The 20,831-nt window shown below is 45.0% G+C and overlaps 1 protein-coding gene across 5 annotated transcripts; it reads right to left on the reverse strand.

Moving 5' to 3' along the window:
* Positions 1-32: 32 nt before the first annotated feature.
* On the reverse strand, positions 33-16,912 carry LOC113011009 (dual specificity protein phosphatase CDC14AB-like). Of its 5 annotated transcripts, none has more exons than XM_080292315.1 (14): positions 16,252-16,670; positions 15,106-15,196; positions 11,752-11,827; positions 11,465-11,557; positions 11,297-11,376; positions 10,537-10,603; positions 7,949-8,011; positions 7,477-7,549; positions 6,626-6,856; positions 6,400-6,538; positions 5,195-5,408; positions 4,989-5,080; positions 3,756-3,887; positions 33-260 (listed from the first exon to the last, which is right to left on the reverse strand). In XM_080292315.1, the coding sequence occupies exons 1-14, from the start codon at positions 16,295-16,297 to the stop codon at positions 155-157; spliced, it is 1,503 nt and encodes a 500-aa protein (XP_080148441.1). In that variant the 5' UTR covers positions 16,298-16,670; the 3' UTR covers positions 33-154. The 5 variants fall into 5 exon arrangements, with proteins under 5 accessions (XP_080148441.1, XP_080148443.1, XP_080148442.1 ...); XM_026150372.2 differs by lacking the exon at positions 33-260 and adding an exon at positions 1,993-3,673 and having other exon boundaries at positions 16,252-16,656; XM_080292317.1 differs by lacking the exon at positions 15,106-15,196 and having other exon boundaries at positions 16,252-16,905.
* Positions 16,913-20,831: the final 3,919 nt, after the last annotated feature.

The following is a 20,831-nucleotide window of genomic DNA, read 5'->3' on the forward strand; positions in this document are numbered from 1 at the left end:
CTACAAAAGTAATTCAATAAGGAGAGATCACGTGGAAAAACTCAACATGATTTATTGAGATACAGAAATAAATGTAACTGTTTGGCAGTTATGAGCCATCATAGCAGAAAGAATCCCAGCAGTGACAGGATGTTGCACAACCACCACCCCAGAGTCAACATGCTGATAGTAATGAAGATGAAGATGGAGGCTGGGACAGGGCTCTGAGTGACCACGGTGAGGAGGAGAAAGGAGAGGAGGCGGGCTGCATGGCTGCAGATCTGAAATGCAGAAGAGCAACCGATTTAAAGCATGCAGAGTGGAGGCTGGCAAGAGCATGACTGGAATAAAGCAACGATGTCAGTACTGAGTTTGTGCTGGAAAATGAATAGACATAAACTAACAGCCACCAGGAAGCAGACAGATGATTTATCACAGACATGCCTTATTGAAATTATGTATAAGCTTCATGTTCTATGTCATCAGAATGTATCTGTATTATAGTTTTAGCTTTAGTCTTTGTATTAAAAGTTGGATGTCTCCATAATTGTAGACTATATGTCTGCTATGTATCATCTCAAGACTGTGATGATACAGTTTAGTCTGAGTTATGCACTTTGTGACAGTATAGGTGCAGAAAAATTGCTCCACAGGCCATAACACTATATAATATAAATAAAATGATAATGAACTAAAAATTAAAAAATAAATGTTATCCACAATAAGTAGATTGAAAATGGTGTTTAACTTTTGATAATGTAACACAACCTTTGTCCCAACCAGGACTCGAACCCGCGCTCAGACAGTTCAGTGTAAAAAACAATCTTTTTTTTTCCAATGCCTGAAAAGCTGCGATTTGATTGGCTGTTTCTCCGTTACACCTATACGTGATGGGCCCCCGCGGAGACAGGAAGTGTTTTTATGACTGAAACACTGAGGCTGTGTCCCAATTCAGGGTCTGCACGCTTGAAGTACACATTTTAAGTGTGATTACGTCACCGCCACGCGACGACGGCTGTCCCAATTTGAAGTGTACTTCAAATGCATACTCATATATACTCATATATATACATATATATATGTGTGTATATATATATATATATATATGTGTGTCCCCTGCTCTGCATCATTAGAACATTAACAGACCAACAAATATAAGTGTCCCAACCAGACAATGATTTGGAGACTATAGAGGACGTATTTAACTTAACTACAGTAAGGATACAGCCAGGATTTTAGTTTAAGAGGCCCTGTTATACATATATGGTACAGTACTGTTTCATATACGTAGGTCAGTGTATGTGCAGGTAATCCATGTAGCTCAGTTCCTTATACTTTTGACTCAGTACAGTGTCAACAGAGGGGATTCCCTTATAGAGTCGCCTCAGTTATTTCTGATGTTTTGGTCATTAAATTCCCCAAATGATACCAAGGACATGGAATCCACAGTCTCAGCATCCCACAGCGTCCCACAGCGTCCCACAGCGTCCCACAGCATCCCACAGCATCCCACAGCGTCCCACAGCATCCCACAGCGTCCCACAGCGTCCCACAGCATCCCACAGCGTCCCACAGCATCCCACAGCGTCCCACAGCATCACACGGCATCCCACAGCATCCCACAGCGTCCCACGGCATCCCACAGCATCACACAGCGTCCCACGGCATCCCACAGCATCACACGGCATCCCACAGCATCCCACAGCGTCCCACGGCATCCCACGGCATCACACAGCGTCCCACAGCATCCCACAGCGTCCCACAGCATCCCACAGCGTCCCACGGCGTCCCACAGCATCCCACAGCATCCCACAGCATCCCACAGCGTCCCACAGCGTCCCACGGCATCCCACAGTATCCCACAGCATCCCACAGCATCCCACAGCATCCCACACCGTCCCACAGCGTCCCACAGCGTCCCACAGCGTCCCACAGCAGTGTCAGGTGACTTTCAGTGAAGGTTATGACACAATGACAGTGTGATGATAACAAAGAGAAGCATGAGTCATTATCTCGTCATTACTTGGACTTTATTGTTGATTTTAGCACTTCACACTAGCATTAGCTGGTTTCCCTCCTTTGGAGTAAACTACCAATCAGACAGCACATCTGAGCTGCTGTCACACAGTCAGATACAGGAAAGCATGACAGCAACAACACGCTCAAAGCTGAACATCATTTGCATGTTAAGAATTTTACTGCAAGAAAGAAATAGTGCAAAGCTGAACATAGTGAGTTTGCTTTATGTATGATAAAGTCCTGTTGACAAATCCAGTGCATGAATGTGAATGACCTGTGAAATAAAGTGTGCGTGCCGTGTTCAGTCTGACGTGAAACATCAGAATCTCTGTCTTCATTTTACTGATTTCCTCTTTCATTGCCAGCATGTGTGCTCAGAGGCTTTCACAGTGCATTATAAGCACGTCGTGGCTTTGTGTCCCTCGCTCTGCATCATTAGAACATTAACAGACCAACAAATATAAGTTTGTCATACTTTATCGATGAAATCTGGGAGAATATAAATAACATCTGTAGCAGAAGCAGTGTGTCACTCTTGGTCTTGCAAGACAATTTTGCGTCCAGTTGTTAATTCTTGAACAATGTGCACCAATCTCTTACAAAAGATGTGGTTTGCTATGGTTCTCTGACCCAACCTGGTTACTAAAGTACTGAAAACGAGGAGACAACATTACAACAACGTGCCAAATAAGCTAGGTCCATCATGTGATCTGCCAAAGTTTAAGGCGTGGATTTTGGTACGACTTCTAAAGGTCTGTGTTTCCGCAACCAAGACGTTGCTTCAGGCCGTCTACATCCTGTGGTTCTGAACTTCGGATGGACAAATGGCAGCAGCCGTTTATCAGAAGCACCCAGACTGCTCTTGGCGATGGTCTGACTCAGTCCTCGGGCCACGACCTCCCCTGTAAGCGTTGTTTGGTGTTTGCACCTGCACGTGTCCTTTGCTTCCAGCAAAATGATTGTGACAGCGGGGCATTCAGCATCCAGCAGATGTTATATCTGCAATATGCAGCCGCAGTTTTTCACAGTTACCTGCCTGCTATACCCAAGAGACGTGATGATTTATGGTGTCGGCCCTGTTATCACAGAATGGGCCACGTGACCAGTTAAAGTGGTGACAAACTGTTGGCTCTGTCGAAACGAAAAGTAGTTATTGGGGCTAAAAAAGCATTTACAGCCTATTAACCCGAGAACGCTATCGCTGGGTGATTTACACCCGAGCAAATACATTTACATGATTTCTCTCTCCTGCAGCTGTTTGCGTGTCGAGGAGCCTGTGCCTTCACCAGGGAAGTCTCAAATGTCCCAGGAATGGGTGGACCAAAGACCAGCTTTCCAGAGTCATTCTTTTGTTTTAGGAGGGTTTTTCTTTCATTTTGTTAGACATGGCACAGTTGAAAGTAAAAGAAGACCACTCTAATTTGTCATGTGTTGTCATATTTTGATATATTTGATTACTTTTTATTGGTTATATTATATCGGGTAAAAATCACCCGGCATTAGCGATTGTGTTACTATTTATAGCGATAGTGTTCTAGGGTTAAACGTGCAAGAGAGCTGATGCAGTCTCCAGCGAGTCCATCATCAGCTGGGCTGATTCATGACCAGAACGTCCCAAGTGTGAAGTCAGTGAATCAGTGCTGGCCTGGTGCTGAACAACGTGAGGCTGAAGGGACTGTGGAGACATCAGCACATCACATTTTACATTGGTTTTATTATAATGTGCTTCTAGTAAGGACAAAAGCACAGACACCAACCTCCTGATCTGCGGAGCAGTGGTGGTAGAGGAACTTCGTCTCAGCGTCTTAGTAGAAGAAGGGGTGAGGTGGACTTTGGAGGGCTTCGGGGGAGGGAGGATGGAGCGGTGTGAAGTCTTGGACAGGTTTAACCTGACACAGAAAACAAGAACACCTCATATTTGTGTGTGTGTGTGATCCAAGAGCAAATAAAACTTGATCCTTCACAGAAACAAGCACAACGAACAACTTCTCCAAAAATCCTTCTGATTTCTACGCTCACTGCAGGAATCAACATCTGCACTCACACTCTGTACAAGAGACGAGATACAAACACGCTTCGACGTGTGGGAGGTACCTGATTTAACCTCCGTGGAAGCCCAGCTCTTGGTTGTGTCAGGTTAGCAGTTTGGTGATGTTAGTTTACAGGAGAAGCCGGAGGCACGTCGTGAGTTTGGTTCGTGGTCGTCCTTTGGTTTCTTTTTGCCGCAGCTCTCATATCCCCGATTTGTAACTATTTACTTTTTATAAGATGTTTCTTGAACTATGGCAGCTTCTTATATATCTGCTATATTTGTGCCGTGGATTCAGGGACCCAAACAAAAACTGTAGTGAGCAGAGGTATTATCTACTGATTGTGTGTCTGGCTGCAGCCAAGGATGGAGAGCAGAGGCAGCGGGCAGGCCAATCGAAACGCAGCTCAGGCCGCGGCTGCAGCAAAAACTTGGGCGTAGGAGGAGCGATTCTGGCAAAGCGTCAGGAGGGGAAGTGGTGCTCCACCAACACGGTGTACAGTAAAGATGGAGGCCTGCTGGCTCCAGCTGAGGACACCGTCAGGCAGTAGAAGGAATACTCTGACAACCTCCAGAACCTTAATCTCACTCATAACTAAAGTCGCCAAAAGACAACAACTTCTCCTGTTGCATTTAGGTTTCAGTTTAACCGAAGAACAAAGAAGGACACATGAGCTCGAGCAGGTTACACACAACATTCACGCTGCACAGATGAGAACACAGCAGGATTTCATGCAGTCCGGTCTGCCTGTTAGACAGCGTGCAAACAAAGCGTGCGTTCTTTGTAGCATTCGACAACAGTCACTTACGTACTTTCTGACATCCACAAAAACATATTGGTGTCTATTATCTCTCCTTGTTAATAGAAACTTTGTTTCCAGCGTTTGAGCTAATTCTCTACGTGTCTCTTGCACTGACCACAATAACCATCTATCATTAATTACATTACAGATGTTGGTACCTTGAGCAGGATGACGCTGATCTCGGTGGGCGTTTTCCCTTCAGTGCTCTCAGTTCGTCTCCCTGTGTCAGACTGACTTCTTTGCAGTTATTCTGCACAGACACAATTAGCAGCATGAAAACACAACATTGTGATCGGAACTCAGTAGCCTGTTTGAATTCTGCAGTAACCATTAAGAAAAGGTGCTATGAAGTCACACCGCTGACCTCATCCAAGCTATATGACTTGCAGAGCACGGTGTTGATTGACAGGTCATCCATGCTGGAAAGCAGCGAGGACACTGCCTCCTGTTTGCCTCCCTGCACAGAGTCAGAGCGGTGCAGCTGCTGCTGCAGCTGCTGCTGCCGACTCAGTCTCTGTTGGACCAGCTTCTGTTTAGACCGATGCACGTCACCCTGAACCCACAAACTGTGCTGCTTCCTGCACACAAACATCAAACACACGCCACAAACTGACTGTGATATCACGTTTAGCAGGTACAACATTCAACATCCTGGTTTAGCGTGTAAGTAGACACACAAAGCTAGTAGCCATTAGCAACAGAGCGCTACTGTGGCGTAAGGAGGAAGTGTGCGTCCAGAGCTGAGGAGAGAAACCAGCTGCACACTGTGACTGCAGTCTGCAGCAGTATCACAGTTTCAGGCTTTTTTAAATTCGATTCGATTCATCATCCACCAGTTTCCCACTGCTGCAGTCACCCCCAGCTGCACATGGGCACCCTGGGGAATGCCCCACCCTGACCTCCACCTTTTGCTTCTCTTCTAACATTTCCAGCATGCTCCAACCATGACCTCAGCATGGAGAAACATCCTGTGTGCTAACAGCAATAGATGCCACAGCCTAAGGACAGACGGGCCTTGTTTGTCCAGCACATCTCACAGATGCTCGATGAGACTGAGATCTGCCGACGTTGAAGGCCAAGGTGACCCCTCAAACCCTTCCTGATCTACTTGTGCTTTGTGTGAAGACTCCAGCGACACTCGAAGTATTAGAGAACAGCTGTACTCAGTGGCCAACGCCTTTTGGGTCATTGCAAAATGTCAAACAGCTTGTGTTTAAATAAAAAAGACTGGAAACAGAAAAAGATCCAAGTGGACCAATCACACCTTCACAAACGCAATGACCCTGATGAAGGCCACTAACACGTTATGGTTCCCTGATACTCTGTGACTGGAGTCTTCACCTCGTCAGATCTTTGTCTTCTCCGTGCACCTTGGAGGTGAAGCTGCCGTCTGCTTGTGTTTTGTGACATTATCCTAATGAAGTGTTGCAGACGTGTCTGTGTGCACAGCATTACTCCTGTACTTTCATGAACGGACTACAGCTTAATGATTGTCTCCGACCGAGACCTTTGGAGTCACGGAAAGTGGGCCGTTTGGTTTGAGCGGTCACAGCTGAGGCACAAACTCACTCTTCTAAGAAGTTTTGCTGTGGACCGATGATAGATCCAGGTCTGCAGACTCTGATCCAAGCAATCGCCTCGGCTGCAGTAAACCGGAAGTGCTTCATCAGGTAGCAGCCAATCAGAGTGCCCGTGCGGCCTAATCCAGCTGTAAATGGATGGAGTGTTTAAAGAGACAAAGTTAAGATAAAAGAAATAAATGACATCAATTAAACATAAAGACTTGCAGTCCTACCTTTACAGTGCACCGCCACTGCCCCGTCTGTACTTTCACACACATGCAGAAAGCGTCTGACGATGAGGTCAGAGGGCATGGTCCCATCAAGGAAGAAGAGGTCGTGGTGCTCAAATCCTGCATCCTCAAACCGCCTGCCATCATACAACGTCCTGTTCAGACGAACCACGGTCGTTATGTCATTTTGGCAAAAGTATGAGAAGTATGCCTCGGGTGTGTGGAGGGGATAACCTGGAGACAGAGTCAACAACAGCTGAGTTACGTCATACGTTTCAATCAGCGAGCGTCTGTTTTTAATGCGAACGTAAAATAAGATTCAATGACGTAGTGTCAGCTGATTTATGTTGTAAGGTAAAGACGTTAAATACAGAGAAAACCCAACGATCGGACGGCCCCAAGCACCTGCTGACAGCGGGAAAGAAAAACTCCCTTTTAACAAGAACCAGGCTGAGGGAGGGGGCGCAATCTGGCTCATGTGGTCGGGGTGGGGGGAGGACAACAGGACAAGAGATGGACGAGAGCCAGAGGGGAATAATAACTACGTGCAAAGTGGTGTAAATACACAGAAAGTAAAAAGAGCTGAGGGATGGAGAAGCATGAGTGCATCATGGGAAACCCCGAGCCACTGCAGGGTTCAGGCTCGTCTAATCCAGCCGTAACAACACGACAGCACTAAGCAGGAAACAATGCACGCCGTCAGAAGACAGCAGGGTAAGGTTAGCTCTTCTCAGCTGCTTCAGGACGTGCAGGCACTGAGGGGCTGCACAGGCCTTCTGTCAGCCCAGCAACGTGAGCACTGGTGTTGGTTTGGAGGCATGCTTTTAGCTTTTAGCTTAGAGATTCTGACTCACCACGAGAATGAGGGCTACTGAACGCCAGAACTTTGCCCGGAACGATCCAGTTCATATCTCCATTTTCAACTCGCTAAAAGCACAAAAAGAAAGGAAAGACTGTGATAGAGGTTAGCCACATATCAGTTAAAACATGGATCCAGAACACCTTAATTATACCACCACTGCAGTAATGAACACGTACGGGCTTTTACCTTTCATTGGAAATCAGTTTTGTTGACCTTTACTTCACTGACTGTCTATCACTTGGACGGGTGAGCTATGGATCAATCTAACTGAGAAACTGAGGAAGTACAGCGTGCACCAAGGCAGGCCTGGACATCGTACGAGCTCTTGGTTGGCCCTGACTGTGTTACTAACAGCACTGCAAATAAACTGGATGAATAACAAGCGTACGTTAGTTATTTCTTCCTGTATCCTGGTCCTGTTTGCATTGATATCGACCTGTAGCACAGTCTCTGCAGTCTGTTACCTCATAATGTTCATATTCTTCTGCACTGAACCTTTCAAAATCCAGGAAACCATGTTGTAATGCCTGCAGAGGAAAAGAGCAGGAACAGATTTTCACAACAAAAGCACAACTCCCCCCAAAGGGCTGAAATGTTTAGTGTTATAGTGATCTGCAGTGGTTTCACAGATTCAGTTCAGTTTTTCTTAGCACCAAATCACAACAACGGTCACCTCAGGCAGTTAATATTGTACGTAAAGACCCTACAGAGGAAACACAATCAGACCACGAGCAGGCACACTGGTGACAGTGGGGAGGAAACACTCGTTTTTAACAGAAACACATGTTCACCAGAACCAGGCTCAGGGAGGGGCGGCAATCTGACTGACTGCTGAAGGCTTTTCAGGGAGTTTTTAGGACTTCCTGATAATAATGAATTACAGTCGTCCAGCCTGGAAGTAATAAATGCATGAACTAGTTTTTCAGCGTCACTCTGAGACAGGATATTTCTAACTTTCGAGATGTTGCGCAAATGGAAGAACGCAGTCCTACATATTTGTTTAATATGTGCGTTGAAGGACATGTCCTGGTCAAACATGACTCCAAGGTTCCTCACAGTGTTACTGGAGGCCAAGGTAATGCCATCCAGAGTAAGAATCTGCTTAGATACCATATTTCTAAGCTTTTCAGGGCCGAGTACAATAACCTCAGTTTGATCTGAATTAAGAAGCAGAAAGTTAGCGGCCATCCAGGTCTTTATGTCTTTAAGACATTCCTGCAGTTTAACTCATTGGTGTGTGTTATCTGGCTTCATGGACAGATAGAGCTGGGTGTCATCTGCATAGCAGTGTAAATGTATGCTATGTCTTCTAATGATGCTGCCTAAGGGAAGCATGTATAATGTAAACAGAATTGGTCCTAGCACTGAACCCTGTGGAACTCCATAATTAACCTCAGTGTGTGAAGAGGACTCTCCATTTACATGCACAAACTGGAGTCTATTAGATAGATATGATACAAACCACTGCAGCACAGTACCTGTAATACCTACAGCATGTTCTAATCGCTCTAATAGGATATTATGGTCGACAGTATCGAACGCTGCACTGAGGTCTAGCAGGACAAGCACAGAGATGAGTCCACTGTCAGAGGCCATAAGAAGATCATTTGTAACCTTCACTAAAGCTGTTTCTGTGCTGTGATGAGCTCTGAAACCTGACTGAAACTCTTCAAATAAACCTCTGCAGATGATCTGTTAGCTGTTTGACAACTACTCTTTCAAGGATGTTTGATATAAAGGAAGGTTGGAGATTGGCCTATAATTAGCTAAGACTGCTGGGTCTAGAGATGCTTTTTGAGTAAAGGTTTAACTACAGCCAGCTTGAAGGCCTGTGGTACATAGCCGATTGTTACATCCTGGGAGGCTGTGGGAGTGTGTGGGCGTGGTGTTGTCTTCTCCCTCTCCTCCTCCTTCGTTCTGGCCCCTCCCCTTGTCTCTCTCTGCCCCTGCCTTCTCCTTTAGGTCACACCTGCTGCTCATCTGCTCTCCTTACAACCAATTACCCTCAGGGGTGATATAAGCTGGAGAAGAGCAGTGTGGAGGAGGAGGGAGAGGTTTCTGGTGGATTTCCTCTGTGCGGGTCAGAGTGTGTTACTGGCTTAGGTGTGGAACAGCCTGCTGCGTGTGGCTCTTTGTGAGTAGTGCTTAACTGAGCAGTGATTGCCCATGAGTGACGGCAGCCTTCACTAGTTTGTGTGGCCTGCCTGGATATTGTTTGCTAGCAGTGTTGCTGTCTCTTTCTGTTGAAGCCTTATTGTTGCTTCCTTTGTTGAAGTGGTCATTACCACTTTGGGTTGATCTCCCTGATTTCTCATTAAAGCAGCGGTGCTGTCTCCTTTTGTTGTTGCCATTTATATGATTATTGAGGTGTTTGCCTACAATAAAGATCTATTTTATATTAAATACCTCTGCCTGGCGTTCTTTTCATTCCACCTGGATCTAACTGTTACTGTCCCCCACCCTCATCGCCTAGCTTTTAAGTGGGGACGTAACACCGATTATTAGAGATAGGTTGATCATATTTAAGATCGAAGCATTAATTAATGTCAGGACTTCTTTGAGCAGTTTTGTAGGAATGGGGTCTAAAAGACACGCTGATGCACTGACTATTTCTTCTTTAGTCGTTTGTTTTCAATTCCTGTGTGTTTGTACATCACTGAAGTATTTAATCATTAGTAATTATTAAACTCCTTTGTCTCTGCTCTTACCCCTCACCTGTCACAGTGAACTGCTGCCTCCTTAAACCTGGTTCTGTTGGAGGTTTCGTCCTGTTGGAAGGGAGTTTTTCCTTCCCACTGTTGCCAAGTGTGTACTTCTAGTGCAGTGCTGCAGGCTCTTTACCTTATAAGTTAAAGTACCTTGAAGTAACTGTAGCTTAGAATTAGTGCTATGAATAAAACTGAATTCAATTACTGTTGTTACAGAATAAGAGAACAATTTCAAATGTGGCTCAAACTGGGATTTTTGCGTTAAAATGAGGTGTGACACAAATGAAGTTACTAAGTGTCATTTTAATGTTACTAAAATCTTCTGTGTTAGACGTTGTTGCTACCTTGTTGATTCCTTGTAAGCAGTTTAGCACGGTGAGGTTAAAAGAGCACTCTCCAACCACTGCGTCTCTGTGGCACACACACACACACACACACAGAGACACACACAGACACACACAGACACACACAGACACACACACACACACACACACACACACACACACACACAGACAGACAGACACACACACACAGACAGACAGACAGACACACACACACACACACACACACAGACACACACACACACAGAAAGAATACAGTAACAGTAGTGTAGTTAGGCTTCAGTCTCAGGCTTGTTTGCACTGTAAATAAACACAAACCATCACTAAGAGTAAAAACTAAGCAGCACCTGCTCAGCTGAGCTCAGGACTGGGGGGGGACACGTTAGCTCAGTCTACATGAATGACATCAACCCACTGGCACCGCTAAAGCTCACTAAGAGCTCATAAACTGTTAACAATTCATTCAAATTTCTGAATTCAGTTTTATTTATATAGTGCCAAATCACAACAGCAGTAAAACCCTACAATAACACGGGAACATGTTCCCATCCCAAACTTAAAAGTGTGGGTTTGATGAGGTTTCCTGACCTCCTGGAACCTTCATGGTCGCCAAATAATCTCCAGCTAGGTGGAGTTTCTTCTTGTTACCCCTGCTTGCAGTCTTTATGCTAAGCCAAGCTGGATTTAACAGACAGTGTCTCAGTAAATGTAAGGACAACAGCCCAGCATGAAGCGCTGTTTCGTAGAAAGCAGCAGCCTGTACCTAAACGGCATGTAGCCTGTGCTGTTTCCTGCTATCAGAGTCCTGTAGGCATCTTCTGGGCTTCTCTTCAGATACATCACCTACAGGGCAGAGTTAAACGACATAACTCATAATGCACAGACAGACGGGCAATCAGATGATGTGATGGACGAATGAAAGGATATTTACAGCATAGGCACCAATCAGAACAGCAGCATTGGCTCTCTTCTTCTGGTCGTAGCTGGTGTAGTGAACCAGGCTCTTTCTAGACATTGTGAAAGACTACAAACCAATAATGATAATCAATAATCAGTGAAAACAGCACATGTGCATTAATACATTTAAAATAAGCGTCTACTGTCAGAGGAGTGCACACACACCATCAGAGCAAAGACCTTTCAAAATAAGAGCGTAACGCGTTTTCTAAACGATGTCTGTACAGCAAACAAAGCCCTGAGTCTGAAGACCTTCATTACCTTCAGCTTCTTGTTGAGTTTCCAGCAGTATCTGTACAGCATGGCCAGGTTGAGGGGCCCAAAGTCTGCATAGAAACTGCAACACACAGTGAGAGAGATGGAGGAGCTCTCAACAATTACAACACAACAACACACAAAACTAAACCCACTGACAGGTGAAGACAGTGACATTGTTCATCTGGTCATAATAAAATGCTCCGTTAGAAAACCTCGGGACCTTTATCTGGATGTTTCCACCCACACAATGCAGACATGGAGTCAGAGGAAGCTCACAGCTTTGTTTCACTCAATGAAACCAACTCAAATCCTGTTTGTCTGCTGCAGAAAAGAAAACGATTACCAAGGCTGGAACGTGACAGACGAGCAGGGCTGCAAGTCCGTCTTTGTCCCTAACACCACAGCCTGATACCAGATTACTCATCATCATATTCAGTAAGTCGGCCAACAGCACGAATGACAGGAAGAGGATTTCAAAGATTGTCAAGCACTGAAAGCTGTCACGTCGGGGTCGACGCAGCATTTTGACTTCTCTTGCTTTGGTTTGTTTTTGAATGATCGTTTTTCTTCTCTGGTGCTTTGTTGATTATTATTATTTATTGTTTCTGTGGTTCTGGTTTTGCTCTCAGGTTTTGTGTTCCCATGTTTGCTGTGGGTTTGATGTGTGTCCAGTCTGCGTCTTTGTGTAGTGATCTCTTGTGTTGCCTCCCTTGTCTCCTCTCGTTAATTACTTCCACCTGTGTGTAATCTCCCCGTGTTTCTCTGAGTGCATTTAAGTCGTGTCTTCTGTCGTTGCTGGTCCGTCTGTGTATCTGCCATGTTTCACCCGTGTGTCCTGCCCCCCCTCCTTCATGTTCGTCTTCTGCTTTGTGTTTAGTAGTTTAGTTATTCCCAGTATAGTTTAGTTATTCCCAGTATAGTTTAGTTTAATCTTCGTTTGCCATTTTTTCCCTGTGCTCTGTGTTCCATAAACCACCTTCACGACTGCCTGCAATTGGATCCTCCTTTATTTCCTCCACTCGCCGTGACAAAAGCCATCTCAGGTTTACCCATGGACCACCTACCCGGTTAATCACAGCTCAAACACCCGCTCTGTGACAGACACTCTGACACTGTGATATATCCCATGATACTGATGCTCAGAGTTGAGCATCAGGAACTTTGGCTACGTTCACACTGCAGGCGAAAGCGCATCAAATCCGATTTTTTGACCCTATGCGACCATCTATCCGATCATGGTGTGACAGTGTGAACGGCACAAATCCGATATTTTCAAATACGACCTGGGTCACTCTCGTATGTGGTGCTGAATCCGATACATATCCGATGTTTTAGAAAGCGACTGCTGTTTGATGGTCACGTCGCATTAAATCCGTCTTTTACGTCACTGACACAAGACAGACGCCGATTATCAGCTCCGGAGAAGACATGGTGAACGCTTCCTGTCCGTCCAGTGAAACTGTTTGGAAGACAACGTTGGAGAAACGTGAACATTTTATTTGTCCTGTATAATCTGCAGATTCTGATCCTTTGAAGCTCCGCTCCTCTAAAACAGCAACAAGGATCATTATTAGGTTATTTACATTATTATGTAAATAACTTAAAGCAAAAACTGGGAAACGTGAAGTCCAAAGTCTTTATATTAAGGCCATCAGTCAAACATCCTGTTGCTCTGGGTCTAAACAGAGCGTGTTGTGTGTGACGTCTGCTTTTGCGCATGCGGCCGCTTTGAGCGTTCACACTAGAGCGCGTTTGCTGCCACATTTTATTTGTAGAGTGAACGAGCAGACAAAAACATCTGATTTGATCCAAAAATCTGAATTGAGCTTTAAGATCTTAGAGTTCCTTAAAAGTCCTGAGAGGTCAGGAAATGCTGGAAACCAGTTTCCACCCAGCCCTGTGTACTGGGATGGCCTGTAGCTCCACAGTGTGAAGGTGCACATATAAACGCACAGATGGAACATTTTTCCGAGGCTGTTTCACCTCTGATCTGTCTCTCATCGGTGTGTAATTAAAACAATTTTATATCCTAAAATAGATGCAGATCGTTTAAGGAACCAGAACTCGTGCGTGCTCAGTCAGGGGTTATGACCACAGGCTGGGACCAGATGGTTCACAGGGGTTTATGACATCAGTCACGCTGGTGATACATCAACAGACATTTTCATGGGAAAAACAGTGCACATGTATCAACATGACGACACAGGGTTCGATGAAGTTCTCCACAAGGATGTGGACTTCATGTCTTCTTCACTGACGTATGAGCTGTTACTGTTGGAGGGTTGACGGCGTGCGTCTCATGTCACACTCCTCCACAGTGAGGATGGACTCATTGATACGAGCCTCTGGTGACTGCACTTCAAAACAAGGAGTGATTCAACTGCTCTGCTAGTGAAGCATCACCTGGGGCAGCTCTGACTGCTCCTGTACTTGGTGATGTGCTGCCCTCCTGACACACCTGCCTGCTGTTGTTGCTGTCCAGGTGATCTTCCACCTGTAGTGTCATTTGGCCTTTCAGAGGCCTCGCTGCACCGTCACTCACTCTGAAGGCAGCCGGTGGAGGTCCCCGGTCATCCAGGGCTTGTGGTTGGGATAGACCAGGTGACACCTCCAGGTCTGGATGTTCAGAAATGTCCTGGTGGTGTGGAGACAGTCCTGCAGCTGCTGTAAGGCTTCATCAGGCCAGGTTCTGATAGTCTTCGAGGTGGCCAGAGCAGCTGTCCTGAGAGGAAGCAGCTTCCTGCTCACATCCAGGCGGCGACACTGTAAGAAGTCCTTTCAGGGTCTCCCCACCTATTAGAAGTTTTACCGTCCCACTGTTCCCGGCCCTGCTCACTGGGAATTGTCCAATTAGAGTTTTCTCTCTAATGTTGTAGGTTGTTTACCTACAAAGGGCCTGGATGTAACTGATGTTACACAAATAAAACTGGACTAAACTAAATGACCAGTTAACCTAACATGAATGAACGTGCATGTCTTTGGACCGAAGCAGAGAAAACGTGTAAACTCCAACCAGAAAACCATAGTTTGAACCAGGACACCATCCCTCCGGGTGGAGCCGTGGACATCTTCTAACAGTATAACGGTAATCAGAGACCAGTAATGAGAAGTCAAGGAAGGACAGGACCATGACTGTCAAAAGGCGTGTCTCTCTGAAATGAACAGGTGGGATATTAATGAGATCAAAGGAGTTTCTAAAGGACACGAAACAACAAAAACAGAGGCAAACAAAGTTAATCTGTTACGAAAGAGGCATCAGAAAGAAAGGATCTGTAGGAGCGTGTGCTGACAGGGAGCAGGAGCAGACTGTTGACACGTCATGATTGGGGATCAGACTAGATTACGGCTGCAGCTTACCTTTCATATATGAGCTCCTCATCCGTGCTGAAGAAGTGTGTGTTGGCTGTATTCTTAGGTTTGACCCGCAGAGTGGCAAAGTACAGGCGGTCTGTGGTGTACAGCACACACACACACACACACACACACACACGCACACACACACACACACACACACACACAGGTTACATTCAGCCTCACACACAGTCCTGGCTTCAGGTCAAGGATACAGGGCGATAACGCTCTCTTGTCCCGATCACACCGAGCTGCTGACTGCATCCAGGTATTTTTGGTGTCTCGGTTACAGCACAGGATCAGTTCCCCTCATTAACTGCTGCTGAAACCGAGGCAGGACCCAAATCTCCTGCCCTTACGTGACACACTGGTGCTGCTTACTTAACCTGATTTAGCCAAACTTAATCCTCGCACTACTGAAATGCTTCTTTTTACCAGATCAGGGAACAATGGCTTTATAAACTTTAACTAAACTGTAATATTTGACTCTATGAGTGAGTGAGCTGTGGGACACTGGGCTACAACCTGCCCCAACTGTTAGCCTGTAAGTTTCAACCTTTCAGCTACATATAGTTCTACATGTACTCATGAGTAATTAGGCTGCTTCAGTAAACCTGGAAAGCAAGTTCTGCAGTGATAGCTGAAAAGAGAAAACTTATTCCTGGAAACGAGCCGCTGTGTAAAGGCTGTGAAGCTGACCTGGACCTGCACGGACTCACTTTACCAGGATTCTTGTTACCGTCTTAATGCACAGCTATTACAGTTTATATCATGTTAATTATAGCAGACACCGCTGAAAACGATCCAGCATCCTCCAGGCCAAAGGCCGACCAGCTGCCCCACAGTCCTGTCAAGAGTTATTGATCCACAACAATGCTGATGAAGAACCTACAAAATAATCAGAAATGTCCTCGTCTCTTGTTTCGTTAGTGTCCCCCTGATGGAGACTATCGTGGTCAGTGTAACTCACACTGAATCACGCTGGTTTAGCTTTGTTTGAAAGAACAAATGAGCCAAAGTGAACGAGCAGTTCAGTCCTGTGTATTTATGTCCACGCGCGCTCTCAGTCACGCGCATGGAAATATTGCAGGCTGTAGTTTCTTATAGAAACCATTACGCAGTATTACATCCCAGGACTGATGTTAAACTTACCCTTAATAAACTCTGATGCGCTGGCCTGCTCATATCCATCTGCCATTTGTTACAGTGGGAATGGTCGCGTCACAGTGACTTTGTCCTCTTCTTGGTTATCTGTTGTGAGACCACTTCAGATGTTCCAAAAATACCAAGAGTTCACTACAGAATATCATTTCACCTCCGTCACTACTGTAAATGAAAAGCGTCCAACTTTAAAGTCTCCCCGCCCGCAGCTGACGAGGAGCATGCGTAAAGTCTCCAAAGTCCCCCCAAACCGAGTCGCTCCGCTCCGCTGCACGGCCTGAACCGAGAGGTTTCCGCTCCTCCATGCCTGAACTACAACGAATATTCCAGCAAGTAGAAGATATACAGGGCAGCCCAGAGTCGTGGCAGCGATAATCTCTCTGCTGCCTCGCACATGCTCAGTCAATGGTCACATAAACGCGCGCACGCACACATCACCGGCCGCGCTGCCGAAGCCTGCTGGAGCTGGATTTAAACAGAAACCCCCCTTTCCCAGTAACAGAAACGGGATATATATTTATATACATTTATATATATTTATATATTTCAAGGCTGCTACAAAATGCACCGTTTGCTTATTTGTATTTGACGATCAGCGTGAACGTTACAAAAGTAACACCACAAAGTCATTTATGCTGATGGCATTTCCCTCCCGTGTCTGAGTGGCCTCCCTCTTGCACACGTTGCGTGTTTGTGCTATGATGAGCTGGGTTGGGTCTGCATGGAGGACTGCACTGTGGTGTGTTCCCATCACCCAAAGGTGGAAAGTCCTGAGTGCCAAATGTCTGAGCTGCCTGACTGAACTGTGACTTCCACAGGCCGCTAGCTAAGTCTGCACTTGCATCACTTAGTTTTATTAAACAGAAATGTTTAGAATGGCTACAGATACAAGGGTCGCCCTACAGTTTACATGCATTGATTTCTAAAGGGGCTCCGTACCCCACACGGTGCTGTTACAGCTGTTAGTGGGCCTGTCACCACTGACTGGAAGACCTCCACACCATTAGACTGCATTACTGTTGGATGAGCCTCACACAGACTCATTTTAACGAGATGTCACTTTTCCCACGTGTCTCTGTTTCTGTGCTGGGACAAGAACGGGACAGCAAAGCTTCGAAGAATCTCACATATAAAACATGTTTTCAGACTTTTTGGTTTAATTCCACATTGTGATGTCTGCTACAGTGTAAATACTTATGAAAATAAAGAAAAACGATCAAATGAGAAGCTGCATCCAAACTTTCTGTTCTTTTTTTAAAATATATTTTTGTCTTTATTAGACAGATGCAGTGAAAACTGACAGGAAAGTGAGAGAGGGACACCGGGACTCCTGCTCACCCAGCTGCGCCGCAGGTGTGTCCAAACTGGTATGAACAAGGTCTTCAAGTCCGTCCAAAAGAAACAAGTATGGGTGTCAATAAGCAAACGTGTCCTAATGAAGACGCTGAGGACTCGTTTCTTTGTTGGACGCGCTTGTTTGGAACAGATTTGTTTCTCCACGTGACTCATTTCATTCCCACAGAAATATTTCCACCACAGTGTTACTTTTTCCAAGAACTTGTAACATTGGAGTTTAGCTATGAGCCGGCTGAGGCGCCCCTGAACAGAATTAATAACGTGAGGAAGATGAGAGGAGAGCGTTTCCTTCTTATGGCTTTATGTTTGTAATGCTACACTGACCTTACTGTCTAACGGAAAGCCACATGCAGACGTGTGTGTGTGTGTGTGTGTGTGTACGCGCAGTCCTATTCCTGGTCTTAGCTTAATCTGCTCCAGTTAGCCAATTAGACATCAGATTACCTGGAGGAAGGTTGGAGGGACAGGTGAGCAGCTTCGTAGCCGAGGACGCCTCCATCAAGGTGAAGCACTGACGATACTGATGTGGAGACAATACGCTACGTATGTGATTATTATCACGTGAAAAGACAGATTTTTATCAGCCCTTGGTGATCATAGGTTGGTCTCCAGTGAAAGACTGCCACCTGCTGTCTGCTCGGTCATGTTGGCCCTGCGTGAGAAGCGACAGCCTCTGCTGTAGTTACTGATGCACCAACATGGACACGAGCAAACTAACAGTTTCATGCAGATTTGTTGGCTGAACGCGGCATTACCAACCAGCCAGGCAACAATGAAGATAATTGAACTGAGAAGGGGCTATATGTCAGTATTTTAGATAAATGATAAAAAAGATCACATCTCTGAGTTTGATGCAACGTGTTATACAACAGAATTATTTTATACAAATATGCAATAATGTCCAAACCGAGAAAAGAAGAAGAAACAGAAATTTTGTCAAACTTTGGGTAATGACTGAGATATTTAGGAGGGGAAGGTTTGTTTTTGTGACACTGCTCACATTTCTGAAGCCTGACACGGATCCAAGCACATCGTGTTAGCATTGCTTTTTTCTAATTAACCAAAGACAAAAAGAAGGCTCTGTCTGTGATGTGACAAACGTCTGTGTAAAGTAAATGCATCAGTGTGAAACGCTGCTAATTCTATTTCTCAGGTACATCAGGGAAACGTGAAAAAGCCTGTGAAGGGTCCATACTTTATTCTTTGGCTCTACTAGATTAACTTTGCATGATTCTCAGTTCTAAATAATCGTGTCGAAGCCTCGGTCCATCTGTGTAAAACAAGCTGTTTCAGCACCATCTAAGTTTAAGAGTAGGGCTTCTGTACCAACACACACGTGCCGGAGATGACTGTTATATGATCCAAGGGTTGGAAAAGCCTCTGATCAGTCAGAGACTGTCCTGACTGTGTGGCTATGTTTAACATCCACTGATGGGAGAGCCAGCATGATCCATTTATTTGACCTGTTAAAAAAACACCAGTGATCCAGACGTCAAACTACACGATCCCACCACCTGACACGACGCTCTTACCCGTACAACACGTGTTCATTTGAAGAGGAAACCAGCTTCCTCACGTAGTCTTTGGTTAAATATATGAACCAAGGCTGCTGCGTCAGGTTTAGGACATGTGCTTGAGATGAACACACTACCGTGCAACATTAAACATGTTCATTTCTCCCAGCAGAAAGCCATGACACCAGTCTGTGTTTCATGCATGCATTCATGCAGCCACTACACCTGCTTACACTTGTAATGATGAAACATGAAGAAGGACTGAGGGAGACAGAGAACTGCATACAGCCAACATCAGCGCTCCAGCTGATGAATGTGTTCTGATGTATCACATCAGAGAGCGATGCACATTGAACTTTCCAGGAAGCTGCTGCCAACACTCAAAGCTGTCATCGATGCCGTTTTGGGATTGTGACGTAAAACAAGCTTCAGTTTGACCAGAACGTTGACACCATCCACCTGATTCTGAGCGCCCCACATCACTTCTAAATGATCACTGTGGTACTCCATCACTGCATCACATCGGTGCTGGACCGACTCCCAGTGCTGCAGCAGTTCACTCAGTCCATGAAGCATCACAGCTCTCAAAGATTGCTTCCAACTTGCGAGGTCTGAATAGCTCCGTTCCCAAAGCAATTTCTGCCACAATGTCCTCCTACAGGAAATCATTTTCATTCACAAGATCTGGCAAATCTCCTTTGAGAATGAAAGGAAATCATTACACAGTGTCAGTGACGAGTCACAGTTTGTCAGGTCAAAAAGTGTCACGGTCTGGCTGGCAGACCGTGGGGATGTGAGAAATGAGGACCCAAAATGCAGGACTTGGCGCTGAAGGCAGTGCGTTTATTTACAGTGGTGACAATCCAAACAACAATAAATTCCCCGTGCGATCCCAAGTTGAGAAAATTAAATATTTAATTGTTTAGATAATTTTGACTATCTGAATAACTAGAGAGTGCTGTATGTTGAACTTTAGTGAGAAAGTTTTTTTTCAAGCGTTTATAAATTTTTAATGGCAGCAAATAATCACACTGGTGGTCCTCAGGGGTCAAAAATGTCCCCACTTCATTTGACTGTTTTTTTAAAGTATAAAGTATAAATTGTCAATCAATTCAGTGTTACACCTTAGTTTTACTTAAGACCAACACATTAAAACAAAATTTACTCAACATTTTACATTTTAGGGCCACCAGACCTTGTTTACAAAAAATACACCCTGTTTTTTAGCGAAAATAAAACAAGAAAATTAAATATTTAATTAAATTAAATATTTAAAAAAAAATTATTTTTTTTTAAATTCTCACTAAAGTTCAACATACAGAGTGCTGTATGTTGAACTTTAGTGAGAATTCTTTTTTTGAACCATTTATAAATTTTAAATGGCAGCACATAATCACACCTGTGGTCCTCAGGGCTCAAAAATGACCCCGTTTGCTTTGAAGCAACAAGTATAAAATATCATCCATCTCTGTGTTTCAAGGTTTTATTCAACTTTATTCCAACTCATTGCCTGACAGTTTTCTATATTTTGGCATGGTAGGAGGGCATGAGTCTGAGTGAAGGCAAACTTTCATGAGGACAAAGGCGTGTCCATATTTGACCCAAGTGCAGGAGGAAGCTCAGGTTTATTCCTCTGCACTGGTCCCATCATGGACAGCATTCTTTCTGCAGTTGCAGGCCAAGGGGCATATACAGTAAACA

Source organism: Astatotilapia calliptera, chromosome 18 (assembly GCF_964374335.1).
Source record: "Astatotilapia calliptera chromosome 18, fAstCal68.1, whole genome shotgun sequence".
Classification (NCBI taxonomy): Eukaryota; Metazoa; Chordata; class Actinopteri; order Cichliformes; family Cichlidae; genus Astatotilapia; species Astatotilapia calliptera.

Coding starts and splice junctions, on each gene's coding strand:
- LOC113011009 (XM_080292315.1), bottom strand. CDS start 16,297: ATGGCAGATGGATATGAGCAGGCCAGCGCATCAGAGTTTATTAAGG. Junction 15,197..16,251: donor CGCATCAGAGTTTATTAAGG/GTAAGTTTAACA, acceptor TGTACACCACAG/ACCGCCTGTACTTTGCCACT. Junction 6,539..6,625: donor AGTGGCGGTGCACTGTAAAG/GTAGGACTGCAA, acceptor ATCCATTTACAG/CTGGATTAGGCCGCACGGGC.